The sequence below is a fragment of the Malaclemys terrapin genome, chromosome 1 (assembly GCF_027887155.1).
Source record: "Malaclemys terrapin pileata isolate rMalTer1 chromosome 1, rMalTer1.hap1, whole genome shotgun sequence".
NCBI lineage: Eukaryota > Metazoa > Chordata > Testudines > Emydidae > Malaclemys > Malaclemys terrapin.
Window position 1 is genome coordinate 346,954,974 of NC_071505.1, and position 14,371 is coordinate 346,969,344.

The following is a 14,371-nucleotide window of genomic DNA, read 5'->3' on the forward strand; positions in this document are numbered from 1 at the left end:
TGTTCACTAGGGTGGCCAATATGTTTAAAACTTCTTGTCCAAAGCACTTTAAAAATCAGATTGATGCTACGGGGCATTTTGTCTTCTGTATGTTCGAGGAAAGCCTGACATTAGAAATATTTATTCTATTGTATCGTTGTTTACAAATGGCTTTGCCTAAGTGTATCTGAATGTCCATTTAAACTCAGAAGCTCTTAAGTGCTGGAACATCCTAGGATGCTCTCAAGATACGTTACTCCGTTGTTTTGATTTCTTCTTTTTCCTGAAACACATTTTAAGTAGCATTTCCTTAAAATGGTTCTGTTACATGATTTTCCCCCTTGCTGAATTGGGCTTAGTTATCTCTTCAGTTTTTCTGCTGCAACATGCCTCATCTTGTTAATAAAATATGAAATGGTTCGTTTCCAAGGTTATTCTCATTCTCATACTGTTGTACTTAAAGTACTGCACAGGATCTTTTTAGGGGGAATAAGACAAAATGCCACATTTATTAGTAATACATGTATTTATTAACACTGTATTATATGCATATAATATATTACACTTACACTCACACACACACACACACAAACACACTCCGTCTTGTTGTTACCAATTAGTTGCTCCCCTTAACTTCACTGGCCAGGTGAGTTAGATGGGGGAGGGGGTGGAGCCGGGCTTCTGCCGATCCGGATCGATGCTTCCATGTTGACAAGACGAGACCCGGGGTCCTGTGCAAGACACCTCACTTTTATAGCAGCTTTCCTCTTATGCAAATTTAGACCAGATTCAAACTCTGTGTCTGTGTCCATTGGTTTTTTGTGCTGCTTTTTTTTGAGTGTTGTTCCAATGCTGCAAAGAGGGTGTTTCCAAAAGAAGGTGCTTGCTTCTAACCCCCGAGGCTGTCAGTATGTCTGCTTGTCTTTAATGAGCCCACTTGACACGTTTTATTGTCCTTGGGTCTGGCTCCCAGCCCCTCTTCAACAATTGAGGCTGTCTGCCTTCCATGCCTTGCTTATCCACACCTTATTTATTCAACAGGGCAATTGATTAAGAGTGGGGGGGGGGAGAGCTCTTGTTCTACTGCTAGCAAAAAGAATTTTTTCTTCTATCTTATTTTATCCTTAGGGACTATAATATTATACCAAGGGCAATGCAAAGTTTTTAAATGAGGTTTTGATACAAAGTTCCATGAAAACAGAGGTTACACGTGGGTAGACCCACCACAAGGTTATATGAAGAGGCACAATGTAAAGTCATATGAAAATTATCAGAGATTGATCTACATTGTCCCCCTTTTGACCTCTCAAGAACAATTCTTGAGTGGTCACCATATAAATCTTTTGTATTTGTTGCAAACAAACCAAACACTTATAACCAGGTGAATATAACTAAAACCATTACAATTGACTAAACACCAGATATAACATAAACACAAATGCAAACAATTATAATTATAATAATTGGAAATACAACAAAACCATTACCATTACAATAATAGGGTACACTGACAAACAAAATGAGGCCCAAGGTTGATGCTGCAATAGCCATTAAACAATAAAAGTCACTTTTTAAGCACACACAACAAATAAGATTTTGTAGGAGTACCACAGTTGTTATGCAAGCTTAAGCTGATTTGGACTTAAACTAACATTTAGTTGCCAAAATGTTGCAGAATTTTCTATTTTTAACAGTTGTTTTTAAGAGGTTTCTGGGGACCTAAAAGATGGGGCCATACAATTATGGGCCAAGGTCTTACAGGTGATGGGGGCCCAAGAACTACCCTTTAGGGCTTGGGGAAATAGAATCAGAGTGCATAGAGGAAAGTGTGGAATTAACAATACAAGCAAATGTGACTAACAATACAAATGTATTAATAACAAAAATTAACAACAAAATGGCTATTAGAGAACCTAACAAAAAATAAACCTGATGCACTGGGGACCAAAGTCTTTTGGACACAAGTGGTGATTGATAAATTGGATGGAGATGGGGGAAGAAGAGAGAGGAAAAGACATTTGCCCTGTCTAGTGTAATATCACCTCTTTTTCTGGACCCAATGCTAGCACAGGACACCACTAGAGACAGACACAGAACATTGAACACAGACTTTGTCGTGACACTATAACCATGGTATTTTATAACTCTTCAGCTGGTACCAGCTCTCCTGATGTTCTGGTTCAGAGCCTGAAAGATAGAAGCTTGGAAACAAATTAGCACAGTGCTTTCACCCTGGCAGAACCTGCTTGGTCTCTGCCACAGTGTGTTTGGTACTTGGGGCTGCACAAATGCTAATTAAGTGGTGCATTTTTTTGTGAGTGTAAATTCTCCCTTTCTCTCAGTAAAAAGGCGTTAACACTCCATTTAGAAAAAAAAATTTTGTTTTAAAATTTCCAGCCATTTTGCCATGGCCTGGAGATCTGAGGCAGAAGCAGGCACTGTTGTTAACTGTTTCAATGGCATTTTGGCCCTGGGAGGAGGAATTTACCCAAATATCCCCCTTCCCAATCTCCAGAGGGGTCCCAAAGGTCTGCCCCCTTCTGGGGTCTCAAATGTTTCTTCTCCTGATGTTACTGCTGCTGTAAGATTTGAGAGTGCTGTTTTAACTTTCTGTACCCAACCTGTTTTTTAGTTTTTTTATCTATTGCTTGCCTGGGCCCGATCCTGCTTTTTCCAATAAACAGTTCCTTTCCCTGGGCACAAGCCTTGTTTTACTACCAATTTAGCAAGGAGGGTGGGCTTTTTAACTAGCCCCCACCCTTCCTGGTTCCGTTTCTTAAACATTTTCTTTAAAATTGTAAAATTACCACAATATTACTTACAAAACAAAACAAAACAAACAAACATAAACCACACTACACTGCCCAAACTCCTATATCCTTCAGAGTTTGGCTTAACAGAATAAGATCTGTATCTTATATTTTTAACCCACTTTGGGCCAGAGGGAGAGACGCTAAGCTTCCCTCTGTATTACTCGGTCTGCTACCACCGAGGGTTCATACACCAATTATACAAATCCTTCCCCGGATCAGAGTGAGAAACACTAAGTTCTCCTCTTTACCTCAGCCTTCCTGTGGCTGAGGGTGTATGTACCTCTACAACACAATTGAAACCTAAACTCCTATATTCTTCAGAGTTTGGTTAGATCCTTCCCCGGATCACAGTGAGAAACACAATTTAAACCTAAACTCCTATATCCTTCAGAGTTTGGTTAATCAACTGAAAAGTTTACGCTCTTTTTCCTATAGTGCCAGGCTTGCTAAAGCTGGCGGTGTGCACACCAGTTTGATAATAACTGTGGGTTCTATGCTTGCTCCCCCTTTTGCATTCTCCACCAAAATGTTGTACTTAAAGTACTGCACAGGATCTTTTTAGGGGGAATAAGACAAAATGCCACATTTATTAGTAATACATGTATTTATTAACACTGTATTATATGCATATAATATATTACACTTACACTCACACACACACACAAACACACTCCGTCTTGTTGTTACCAATTAGTTGCTCCCCTTAACTTCACTGGCCAGGTGAGTTAGATGGGGGAGGGGGTGGAGCTGGGCTTCTGCCGATCTGGATCGATGCTCCCATGTTGACAAGACGAGACCCGGGGTCCTGTGCAAGACACCTCACTTTTATAGCAGCTTTCCTCTTATGCAAATCTAGACCAGATTCAAACTCTGTGTCTGTGTCCATTGGTTCTTTGTGCTGCTTTCTTTTGAGTGTTGTTCCAATGCTGTAAAGAGGGTGTTTCCAAAAGAAGGTGCTTGCTTCTAACCCCCGAGGCTGTCAGTATGTCTGCTTGTCTTTAATGAGCCCACTTGACACGTTTTATTGTCCTTGGGTCTGGCTCCCAGCCCCTCTTCAACAATTGAGGCTGTCTGCCTTCCATGCCTTGCTTATCCACACCTCATTTATTCAACAGGGCAATTGATTAAGAGTGGGGGGGGGAGAGCTCTTGTTCTACTGCTAGCAAAAAGAATTTTTTCTTCTATCTTATTCTATCCTTAGGGACTATAATATTATACCAAGGGCAATGCAAAGTTTTTCAATGAGGTTTTGATACAAAGTTCCATGAAAACAGAGGTCACACGTGGGTAGACCCACCACAAGATTATATGAAGAGGCACAATGTAAAGTCATATGAAAATTATCAGAGATTGATCTACAATACGGAGGCTAATCCTTCTGAGCATTAACTTCTTCTGAATTTATTAGTACATCCATTGTGGAAGACTGGTAGAATCAGGTCCACAAAGAAGGCTATGCTTTCTTGCTGCAGTTGTCATCTGAAAGATGGCTTTGAAATGGTGTGGTAGGAGTCTCTCGCTGACTTGACGCCCAGAGCAGATTTGTTCAGTTTACAAATTAAATGCTTTTTTAAACTGCCATCTCTGCAGATTCTGCTGAGGTCTGAAAATCAAACTGTTCTTTTTGCCTTTTACATTGTCACCAGAAATAAAGATTTTTTCAGCTGTTAGCTTTGAAGTTCAGGCAGAATAGACTCCAATTCACTCTCCTATAGCTTTGTTGACTCGGGACTGCTTCTTAGACAGTTCCTCTAAAAAAAACAAAGACAAGATGGGTACATAATGTCAAAAGGAAAGACTAAAATAGGCAGCTTCTGATGAAACCAGGGGCTTGAATTCATGTAAACATATTCAATGACTACTGTTCTAAGCAGATGATGATCAACTGTTAGATGAGCTTAGATGTGGGGAATCAAAAAATGTCTCCCAAAGAGAGCAGAGCTGGTAATACAGCAACCATCAGAGGGAAGCTGCCTTCAATACAGTAAAAAGCTCCAGATAGCTGAGGGCAGCACTACCAGTAAGGTAGGTATTTGCCCCACACTTTGGTGAGGAGGTTTAACAGCACAGAATTTGGAGCGATACGAATTCAGCTGGGCATGGGCCCAAGAGCGGGGATCTACTTTCTACTGTAAGCAAGAATGACTTAGTATTTCTAGCAATTTTCTTGTGTTGGAGGCTGCAATTCCTCTCCTTGTAGGCAGGAGGTGCAGAGAAGAAGGCTGTAAATCTGAAATAGTTTTGTATTGGCCTCTTTGACAGTAGAACCAGTATCCAAATTAGCATTAAATCTTGTCTTGATTTTTTTTTTAATAAAAGGTTTGAAGTGGGCATTGACACTCATTCCAGCCCCTCGTGATGCTCACTAGTAGAGATTAGAAGGCTTTGGTATTTAACACTGTTGTACTTAAAGTACTGCACAGGATCTTTTCAGGGGGAATAAGGCAAAACGCCACATTTATTAGTAATACATGTATTCATTAACACTGTATTATATGCATATAATATATTACACTTACGCTCACACACACACACACACACACACACACACACACACACACACACACAATTCCATTCCGTCTTGTTGTTACCAATTAGTTGCTCCCCTTAACTGCACTGGCCAGGTGAGTTAGATGGGGGAGGGGGTGGAGCCGGGCTTCTGCCGATCCGGATCGATGCTCCCATGTTGACAAGACGAGACCCGGGGTCCTCTGCAAGACACCTCACTTTTATAGCAGCTTTCCTCTTATGCAAATCTATACCAGATTCAAACTCTGTGTCTGTGTCCATTGGTCCTTTGTGCTGCTTTCTTTTGAGTGTTGTCCCAATGCTGCAAAGAGGGTGTTTCCAAAAGAAGGTGCTTGCTTCTAACCCCCGAGGCCGTCGGTATGTCTGCTTGTCTTTAATGAGCCCACTTGACACGTTTTATTGTTCTTGGGTCTGGCTCCCAGCCCCTCTCCAACAGTTGAGGCTGTCTGGAGGTGCTGCCTTCCATGCCTTGCTCATCCACACCTCATTCATTGAACAGGGCAATTGATTAAGAGTGGGGGCGGGGAGAGCTCTTGTTCTACTGCTAGCAAAAAGAATGTTTTCTTCTATCTTATTCTATCCTTAGGGGCTATAATATTATACCAGGGGCAATGGAAAGTTTCTAAATGAGGCTTTGATACAAAGTCCCATGAAAACAGAGGTCACACGTGGGTAGACCCACCACAAGGTTATACGAAGAGGCACAATGTAAAGTTATATGAAAATTATCAGAGATTGATCTACAACACCAGGTTCTAAAGATCCAGTTTTAATTTCTAATTCCCCTGGGTGTGTTCATGCTTGATAGTTGCCAGATGTAAAGGAAATGTTTTATGGCCCACAGTCTGGCTTCCATCATGTCTAGTATCATCTAAATTAATGCAGTAAGAGAGTTTTCTTAAACTGGTGGGGTTTACTGTCGTGTTTGTGCTGCTTTGTATCTCTCTGTACTGACAATCCCGTGAGATTGCATTGAAATTATATCCCTTTCCTCTGGCTGCCCATATTAGACACTAGCTTCTGTCAAACAAGGGAACTCCCACCCTGTCAGGCCTTCTCTCCAGCTGGAAGTATTCATCTCCTCTGAGGGAAGTGGAAGATGTTCTTAGATTTTTATGTATCCATTCAAAGTGAGGGAGCTGAGGTATAAATTACTGTTGGCATTAGTTGACTATTGACTTCAATGTCATAGAACCATTTCAGACCAGAGGTGAATTAGGCTGTGGTAGCTATCTAGAGATCTAAAAACACTGTGTATGAGAGATCTCTCTTGAAGTCTTGGATAGAAGAATGCGCAATAGTCACAACCAATTAAAGCAATGATTGGACATCAAATAGAGGATCCTGTTTGAATGATTTGGGATTTATCTAAATGTCACTGGATGAACCAGGCAGATGCTGTATGCAGGCTACACTAGACATATCAGAGTAGAGCAAACAGCCACTCACCCCTGGTTAATGGTTGTATTGCTGCTTGACTTTTTTCTGTTTTAGCAGTGTCCCTGGGGTACAATCAAGATTAAAGGCAAGAGAGAAAACTAATTTCGTAGGCCAAAATTTTCCGCTGTCCACTCATTTTGGAGTCTTTTGCTATCAAGCTGTGTCCCAAGTTGAACTCCTTCAAAATGAATGCACCTAAAATTAGTCGACACAGTTTTCAAAGTTGGGGCCAAAGTAACTCCCTCCAGAAGCCTAACAAAGCATGTGAAGGAGGTGAAGAAAGCACTGTACAAGTGCCAGTGGTTTCGTCTAGCAAAGCAGTTTCACGGACCATTTTTAATCTGTCTCCTGAGTGCTTTGTAGCGCGGCTCTTGAGAGCCTCTCAGCTTCCACTTGCTATGATAAAGCTACAAACACTGCTGCCTAGGAGTCGGGATTGTGCTGTAATGCACACAGTGAGGAAATTGAACACGATCTTTGCCAAGAACTGTTTCAGACTGCTGGTATATCTGATGCTGTCATCCTTCTCCTCCCGTGAGCTGTAATTGTAGTGTAAAATACCCCCCTGTCTTAGATAGCTGTTGGGAAAAGTGACAGTTTTTGGACACTGTATGCTGGTATGTGTTTGTCCTAAATCTTCTGCAGCAGACTTATCAAATATACAGGACAGAGTATGAAAAATCAGCACACAACCAAAGATGTTACAGGCTGACAAAACCTATAAGGTCACCTAGCCAATTCCCACGTGACATTTTGCAGGTCTTCATCTAGTTACTTAAGGTGGTTTATCTGTGCGTACAGTGCTGACAGATTTGCTTCATGTTTCCAGGGGGGTGATGGGCTTGTCTAGTGCATCCCAGCACTCCTAATACAGCTTTTAGCTGTTTCCTCGAAATGTGCTGCTCAGACATACGAGGAGCAGCCTTCCAGCAATGAAGGATTTAAACCCTGGTCACCGAGCTCGCCTTCTCCCTGGCTTCAAAGCATGCACTGCCTCACCCAGTCTCCATCAAGGAGGTTTATTTCTTTAGTGGAGGTTATCAAACAAACAGAAAACTGACTTAACTCCATCCTGGCCCCAGGCTTCGGGGCCACCCCCCCCTCAGGAGTCTCCGGCACACCAGCGCCCTAGCCTCAGCCAGCTCCGGTCCCTTCTTGGAGCAGCAGCCGCCCGGCTGCTTCCCTGGCCCCTTGCTCCAGGGACCCACCATGTGTACTAGCTCCACTCCAGTGTGACTTTCCCTCTCCAGGCTCAGTCCTTATTCCTGCTGACTAGCAGCCCTTTGTAGGCTCAGGTGTAACCCAGCCCTCTCGAATTAGCTGGAGTGGGCTCACCTGCCCCGGTCCAGGAGAGCTGGGCTTTATCTGTCTACAGGGATCAGCTACCCTGTGACAACCCTCCACAGCTTTTATCTTTACTGTGCAGAAGGAGAAAGGGAGGGATGCAGCAGGTGAAGCTTCTGTCCTGGGGTGTTGGGTATGACGAAGATAGCAGATGTGTTGGTGCTGCCAGCTGACTGAGTTCCAGCTCCACAAGAAAAGGATTCAGCTGTTTGGTTTTTTTTCTTCCCTCACAGTGTATAACTGGACAGTTGATGAGGTGGTGCAGTGGCTAATCACCTATGTGGAACTGCCACAGTATGAAGAAACCTTCAGGAAACTACAGCTAAGTGGACATGCCATGCCCAGGTTAGTGCCGATTGCATCGTCGTGTGTGTGTGTGTGTGTGTGTGTGTGTGTGTGTGTGAGAGAGAGAGAGAGAGAGAGAGAGAGAGGAACATATTTATGGGATTAAATAATGGCGGGTGAAATTCCTCCTGGTGCAGAGGGGCTAGCACAAGGCCTGCACCACTTAAGTCCTGTTCTGAGGATTTATAAGGTGCATAGGCTTTGCACTGGCGCTCTGCACAGAGATGAGTGAGAGGATGTGAGCTGAAGGAAAGGAGAGGATGTGATATGCTCTAGGGGGAGTTCGGGTAGGGCAAGAACTTACGGGAAAAAGGTTATACTTTACCACGTAGGAGACACTGTCCTGAATCCCAGATTTCATCTCTCTCTTCTGCAGTCAACAGGACCTGGCTACACCATAGGGGAAGTATGACCTTGTGGTTAAAGCCTGGAATAGGACAAATCAGATGTGGGTTCAGTTCCTGGCTCCCTCTGTGACCTGGGGCAACTCGCTGAATCTCAGTTCCCCATCTTTAAAATGTGGATAATCTTTCTTTTCTCCCACCCTGTATCTGACTTGTCTGTGCAGAGAGTAAAGTCTGTCGGGCAAGGACTATCTCTTATGTGTGTGTACAGTACTTAGCACACTTCTGCCCTCACCAAAGGCTCTTAAGCAAAGTAATCTGTCATGGGATAAGAGGGAAGGTCCCCTCACTTATCGGGGACTGGTTAAAAGACAGGACACAAAGGGTAGGAATAAATGGTCAGTTTTCAGAACGGAGAGAGGTCAATAGTGGTGTCCCCCATATTCATAAATGGTCTGGAAAAAGGGGCAAACAGAGAGGTGGGAAAACTTGCAGATGATACAAAACTACTCAAGATAGTTAAGTCCAAAGCAGATTGCAAAGAGTTACAAAGGGATCTCAAAGGGCAACAAAATGACAGATGAAATTCAATGTTGATAAATGCATGTTGGAAAACGTAGTCCCAGCTATACATACAAAATGATGAGATCTAAATGAGCTGTTACCACTCAGGAAAGAGATCTTGGAGTCATTGTGGATAGTTCTCTGAAAACATCCACTCAGTGTGCAGCAGTGGTCAAAAAAGGTAACAGAATGTTAGGAACCATTAGGAAAGAGAGATAATGGGATAGATAATATCATAATGCCATTATATAAATCCAGGGTATGCCCATACCTTGAATACTTCATGCAGGTCTGGTCACCCTGTCTTAAAAAAGCTATATTAGAATTGGAAAAGGTACAGAGAAGGGCAACAAAAATGATAGGGGTATGGAACACCCTTCTGTATGAGGACAGATTAAAAAGACTGGGACTTTTAAGCTTGTAAAAGAGACAACTATGGGGGGATATGGTAGCCATGATTTTATAGACCTCTATGTGGAGAAAGTGAATCCGGAAGTGTTATTTACCCCTTCACACAACACAAGAACCAGATGTCACCAAATGAAATGAATAGGCAGCAGGTTTAAAACAAACAAAAGGAAGTATTTTTTCATACAACGCACAGTCAGCTTGTGGAACTCGTTGCCAGGGGATATTGTGAAGGCCACAACTATGTAACAGGTTTCAAAAAAGATCTAGATTAGTTCATGGAGGATAGGGCCATCGGTCAGGGATACTACCCCATGCCTAACGTGTCCTTCACCTCTATTTGCCAGAAGCTGGGAGTGGATGACGGGATGGATCACTTGATGATTGCCTGTTCTGTTCATTCCCTCTGGGGCACCTGGCACTGGCCACTGTCGGAAGACAGGATGCTGGGCTAGATGGATCATTGGTCTGACCCAGTATGGCCGTTCTTACGTTCCTATGCCCTGGTCTTGGGTGGGGCCTCTAGGTACTCTAGTAATACAAATAATAAACAAGAGCTGCAGAATCTCATGCTACTCAACAGCAACACTTGCTGTTGGATTAAATAATAATAATAATAATAAATGGAGATATCCTATCTCCTAGAACTGGAAGGGACCTTGAAAGGTCATTGAGTCCAGCCCCCTGCCTTCTCTAGCAGGGCCTGGTACTGATTTTGCCCTAGATCCCCAAGTGGCCCCCTCAAGGATTGGGCTCACAACCCTGGGTTCAGCAGGCCAATGCTCAAACCACTGAGCTATCCCTCCCCCCCTCACTGATTGGGGACTGGTTAAAAGATAGGAAACAAAGTGTAGGAATAAATGGTCAGTTTTCAGATTAGGAGTGGGGCTAACAGACCAAAAGGCCCAAGGTTATCCTTGCTAACAAGGGGCCTGTAGGCAGGGTGGGGAGAAGGTGTTGTAAGTGGTAATAAAATAAGGCTTCTGTGGCAGTGCATGTTTTGCTCCAGAGCCTGGGTGTGCTGATCTGATCAGGTTTTCTCCCATCTGGGAGACCTCTCCAGTGTTGGCCATGCAAAGGATGAGGTGCCAGTTGCCAGCTATATGGAGTTGAGGAAGCAACTGATGGATGGTGTGGCCAAATAGAGAGATTTGGGTAGGTCTGGGTGAAAAATGCGTTTGAGTTCCAGGTTTAACTGAAAAAACTGGCACTTGTCACTTTCTGATTCTTGTGCCAATACCCACCTGATTGCCAAGGAAGCTGTTTTTTAAATATCTAGCCTGCTTCAAAGGCTGAATTTTGAGTTCTCTAAGGGTCTTCCACTTGCCTTGGTATCTGAGAGGACAGTGCCCTGGTCCTGTTCATTGTATTTCTCCTCTGAGATCTCAGGCGCTGGTATTCTTATCCCATTGCCATTTCCAGATTGAAATGTGACTGCTCTTTTTTCCCCCCTGTAGGTTAGCGATAAACAACGCCACCATGATGGGGACTGTACTGAAAATGACTGATCGGAGCCACAGGCAGAAGCTGCAGCTGAAAGCCCTGGACACAGTGCTGTTTGGACCTCCTCTCTGTGAGTAATGCTGCAGAGCTGGCTCGTTAGAGAAGGGTGGAAGGAATCCACCCATTCCAGACAGTGTCTAGGATGTACCTAGTGCAGGTGAAACCAAATTGTTTCCTACCAAAGTTCATCTAGGGAACTTGCTAATAGCCTGATTTGCACAAAATGGAAGCAGAGCTACCAATATATTAACTATGGAGGTGCAGCCCTGAGGACTACAGGTCCCAGTCTGCAATCCTGCATTTTTATCGAATTGGACGCTGGCTGTAACAGAAATGAAGCATCGCATGCTGGACCCACAGTCTCTGTGGGCTACACCTCGTATTCAATGCAACATCAGTTCGGAACACACGCTAGAATTCTGAGGTCTGTATCTGGTGTCTGGGTAAATCTCTTATTTTCTCTGTTTTGGAATGCAGCTGCCATGTGTCCTTGCTTGAAAGATCTTGTCATGTTGTCACAGCACTATAATATCAGTGGGGCAGAAGCAAAACAGCCTGATCTTGGATGTGGAAAACAGCAGTGCAGATTAGTTGAGAAGCCATTTTAGACTGAATGAAAACTGGGAATTGAGTTCTTGTCATGCGATACCAACTAACGGTGTCTAGTATCAGGGGGTAGCCGTGTTAGTCTGTATCTACAAAAACAACAAGGAGTCTGGTGGCACCTTAAAGACTAACAGATTTATTTGGGCATAAGCTTTTGTGAGTAAAAACCTCACTTCTTCGGATGCTAACGGTGTCTGTGGATCTGGAAATCTGGTTGATGTGCATTGTATTTTTGGTTAAATCTCCCTCATCACCTCTCTTCCAGCTTGTTTTCTTTTTTATACTCTTGTTCCCTTTCTTGTTATTTATTTCTGTACAATAGCACGTGTTGCACAATCTGCACTGCAATTCAATGCTTTAGCTGGCCCGTGGTAGCTGGCTCGGGCTGTGGGGCTGCAGAATTGCCATGGAGACTTTCGAGCGTGGGGTGGAGCCTGGGTTCTGGGGCCTCCCACCCCCTCATGGGGTCCCAGAGCTCAGGCTCCAATCTGAGCCTGAACGTCAACACTGCTGTTTTACAGCCCAAGTCAGCAGACACAGGCCAGCTACGGGTGTTTAATTTCAGTGTAGACTTACCCCTAGAAGCCCTGCAGTGATTAAGGCCCCATTTTGCCAGGCACTGTACAAACGCAAAATAAGAGAGAGTTTTTCTTTTCCCTTTTTCGTTTTCTCCTATTACATCTATTGCTCTGTGCTGGCTACATTAGCCCTGCTCCTTTTTAACCCAGTACATATTGTTTGTCTTCCCCACTTACCCTTCTTGTACCTTCCAGGGAGAAGTTGGGGCTTCCTCGTCCATTCTCCCTTCCTGATCTAAGTTTTTTCTCTGCCCCTCCCTTTGTAGAGTCCATGCCCCTTAGCCATCTGGGCAAAATGTAAATCCTCCACTCTCTCATACCACAAGATGATGTCAGAGTGCAAATGCAGCCAGCATTCTCTTTCCAGTGATTTTGCGGCAGGTCTTCAGTGAGAGTTGCTTTAGTGCAAGCCCTGCCTGCCCAGAAATCAGCCAAGTTGAAGTTTGCTACTTGCTGGATGAGATTTAAACTGACTGGTTTAAACAGATTCATTGATCCAGCAGGCCTCTCTTGTACAATTAGCAGAACAGCCAGTTCTGCTCCCCAATGTTAAAAAAGTCTTATTTTGAGACAGTTCTGCTTTCATTATTTCTACTGAGTTTATGTTCTACGGTTGAAATTTTTGATAGTGGTCAGTGGCATTGCAGACTAATGGTTAGAGCAGGGACTCCTGGGTTGAATTTCTAGTGGAACCACTGATTTAAGATGTACGCTTGAACATGTTAATCTCTGTGCCTGACTTTCCCCATCTCTGAACTGGAGATAATAACTGACAACATATCAGTTTTAGGAGAATCAATGTTTGCAAAGGGCTTTTAGATTGTCTGATGAAAGGTGTTTTTTAAGTGCAAAGTGAACGCTACATTATTCTTAGCCATTAATGCAAGCATTAGCATTATCCTCATTTGCTAAAATGGCCATAATAGCATTGTAATGCTGGGTCCTTTCTATGTTCAGACTGCTGTACAAACACTATTGAATGCGATTATTGCAATATTTGAATAGACGAAGGTCAGCACGTCTCTGGTACAGAACTTGTGGTTAGGAATTGTCACTGGGTAAATGGATGGAGGCCATACCTTGGAAATGATTAACAATTGAAATAAAGGATAAAACCTGGTTAATTTAATGGAATGTTCCAGGTTAAAACTGCATTTTATATACTTAGAGAGCTATTTATCTAGAACTAATTCCCGAAGGATTGCAAAGCTGCGGGGTTTGAACAGATATCAGTGATTAGCCATGTTTCAGGAAGTGCTTGGCCACCAGTTAAATTGTGAGGTGGGTGTTTGCCCACTGCTGGATTTAGTGAATTCAAAGGAATTACTGTTACACACCAAGTTTCCTTTTTGTCAGTCAAATAAAGGTGGCCTCCCACAACAGCTACATCCCCCTGGCAGTGTGCAACTGCCAACCAGTAGGATGAGGTTTGTGGGTGCAGGAGACAGAACTCTCCCAGGAGTTGGATTAAGACTATGGAACTCGCTGCCAGATGAACTAAGGTTGAGTAATCTGACCCCATTCAGAGCTACATGCAAAACCCACCTCTTTGTTCAGGCTGTCGTGCTTGGGCAGCCTCACTTTCATTCTTATGGATGACCAAAAAGCAGTGCTTGCTTCTTATCTGCAGAGAAGGAAAAGGGAAACGCTCATTGAAGACATTCTGATATTGCAGTGCTTGGGGCCACATAAGAATTTAGGAGGACTGGAAAAGCCACTGGATTAGACAAACGTAGCTTCCCACTTCAGTCACATAAGGCCAAAGCCATAAAAAAAAAGTAGATAATGCCACTACTGTGGAGTGGAGATTTCGAGAGGGACAATACAGTGTTTGCTCATTAAGGCAGAACATATTTGGCTGGAATTTTCCAGTCTTTGATGCCAGAAGTTTGTTCACTAATGAAACTATGAAATCTGG

General features: G+C 43.4%; 1 protein-coding gene across 4 annotated transcripts in view; it reads left to right on the forward strand.

Moving 5' to 3' along the window:
* Nucleotides 1–14,371, forward strand: part of STIM1 (stromal interaction molecule 1) — a 168,933-nt gene that overhangs the window by 100,080 nt on the left and 54,482 nt on the right. For all 4 annotated transcript variants that reach the window (XM_054015972.1, XM_054015971.1, XM_054015973.1 and 1 more), the window contains 2 exons: nucleotides 8,339–8,450; nucleotides 11,224–11,339. In XM_054015972.1, the coding sequence (XP_053871947.1) occupies nucleotides 8,339–8,450; nucleotides 11,224–11,339 (228 nt within the window). The remainder of the gene's footprint in view (nucleotides 1–8,338; nucleotides 8,451–11,223; nucleotides 11,340–14,371) is intronic.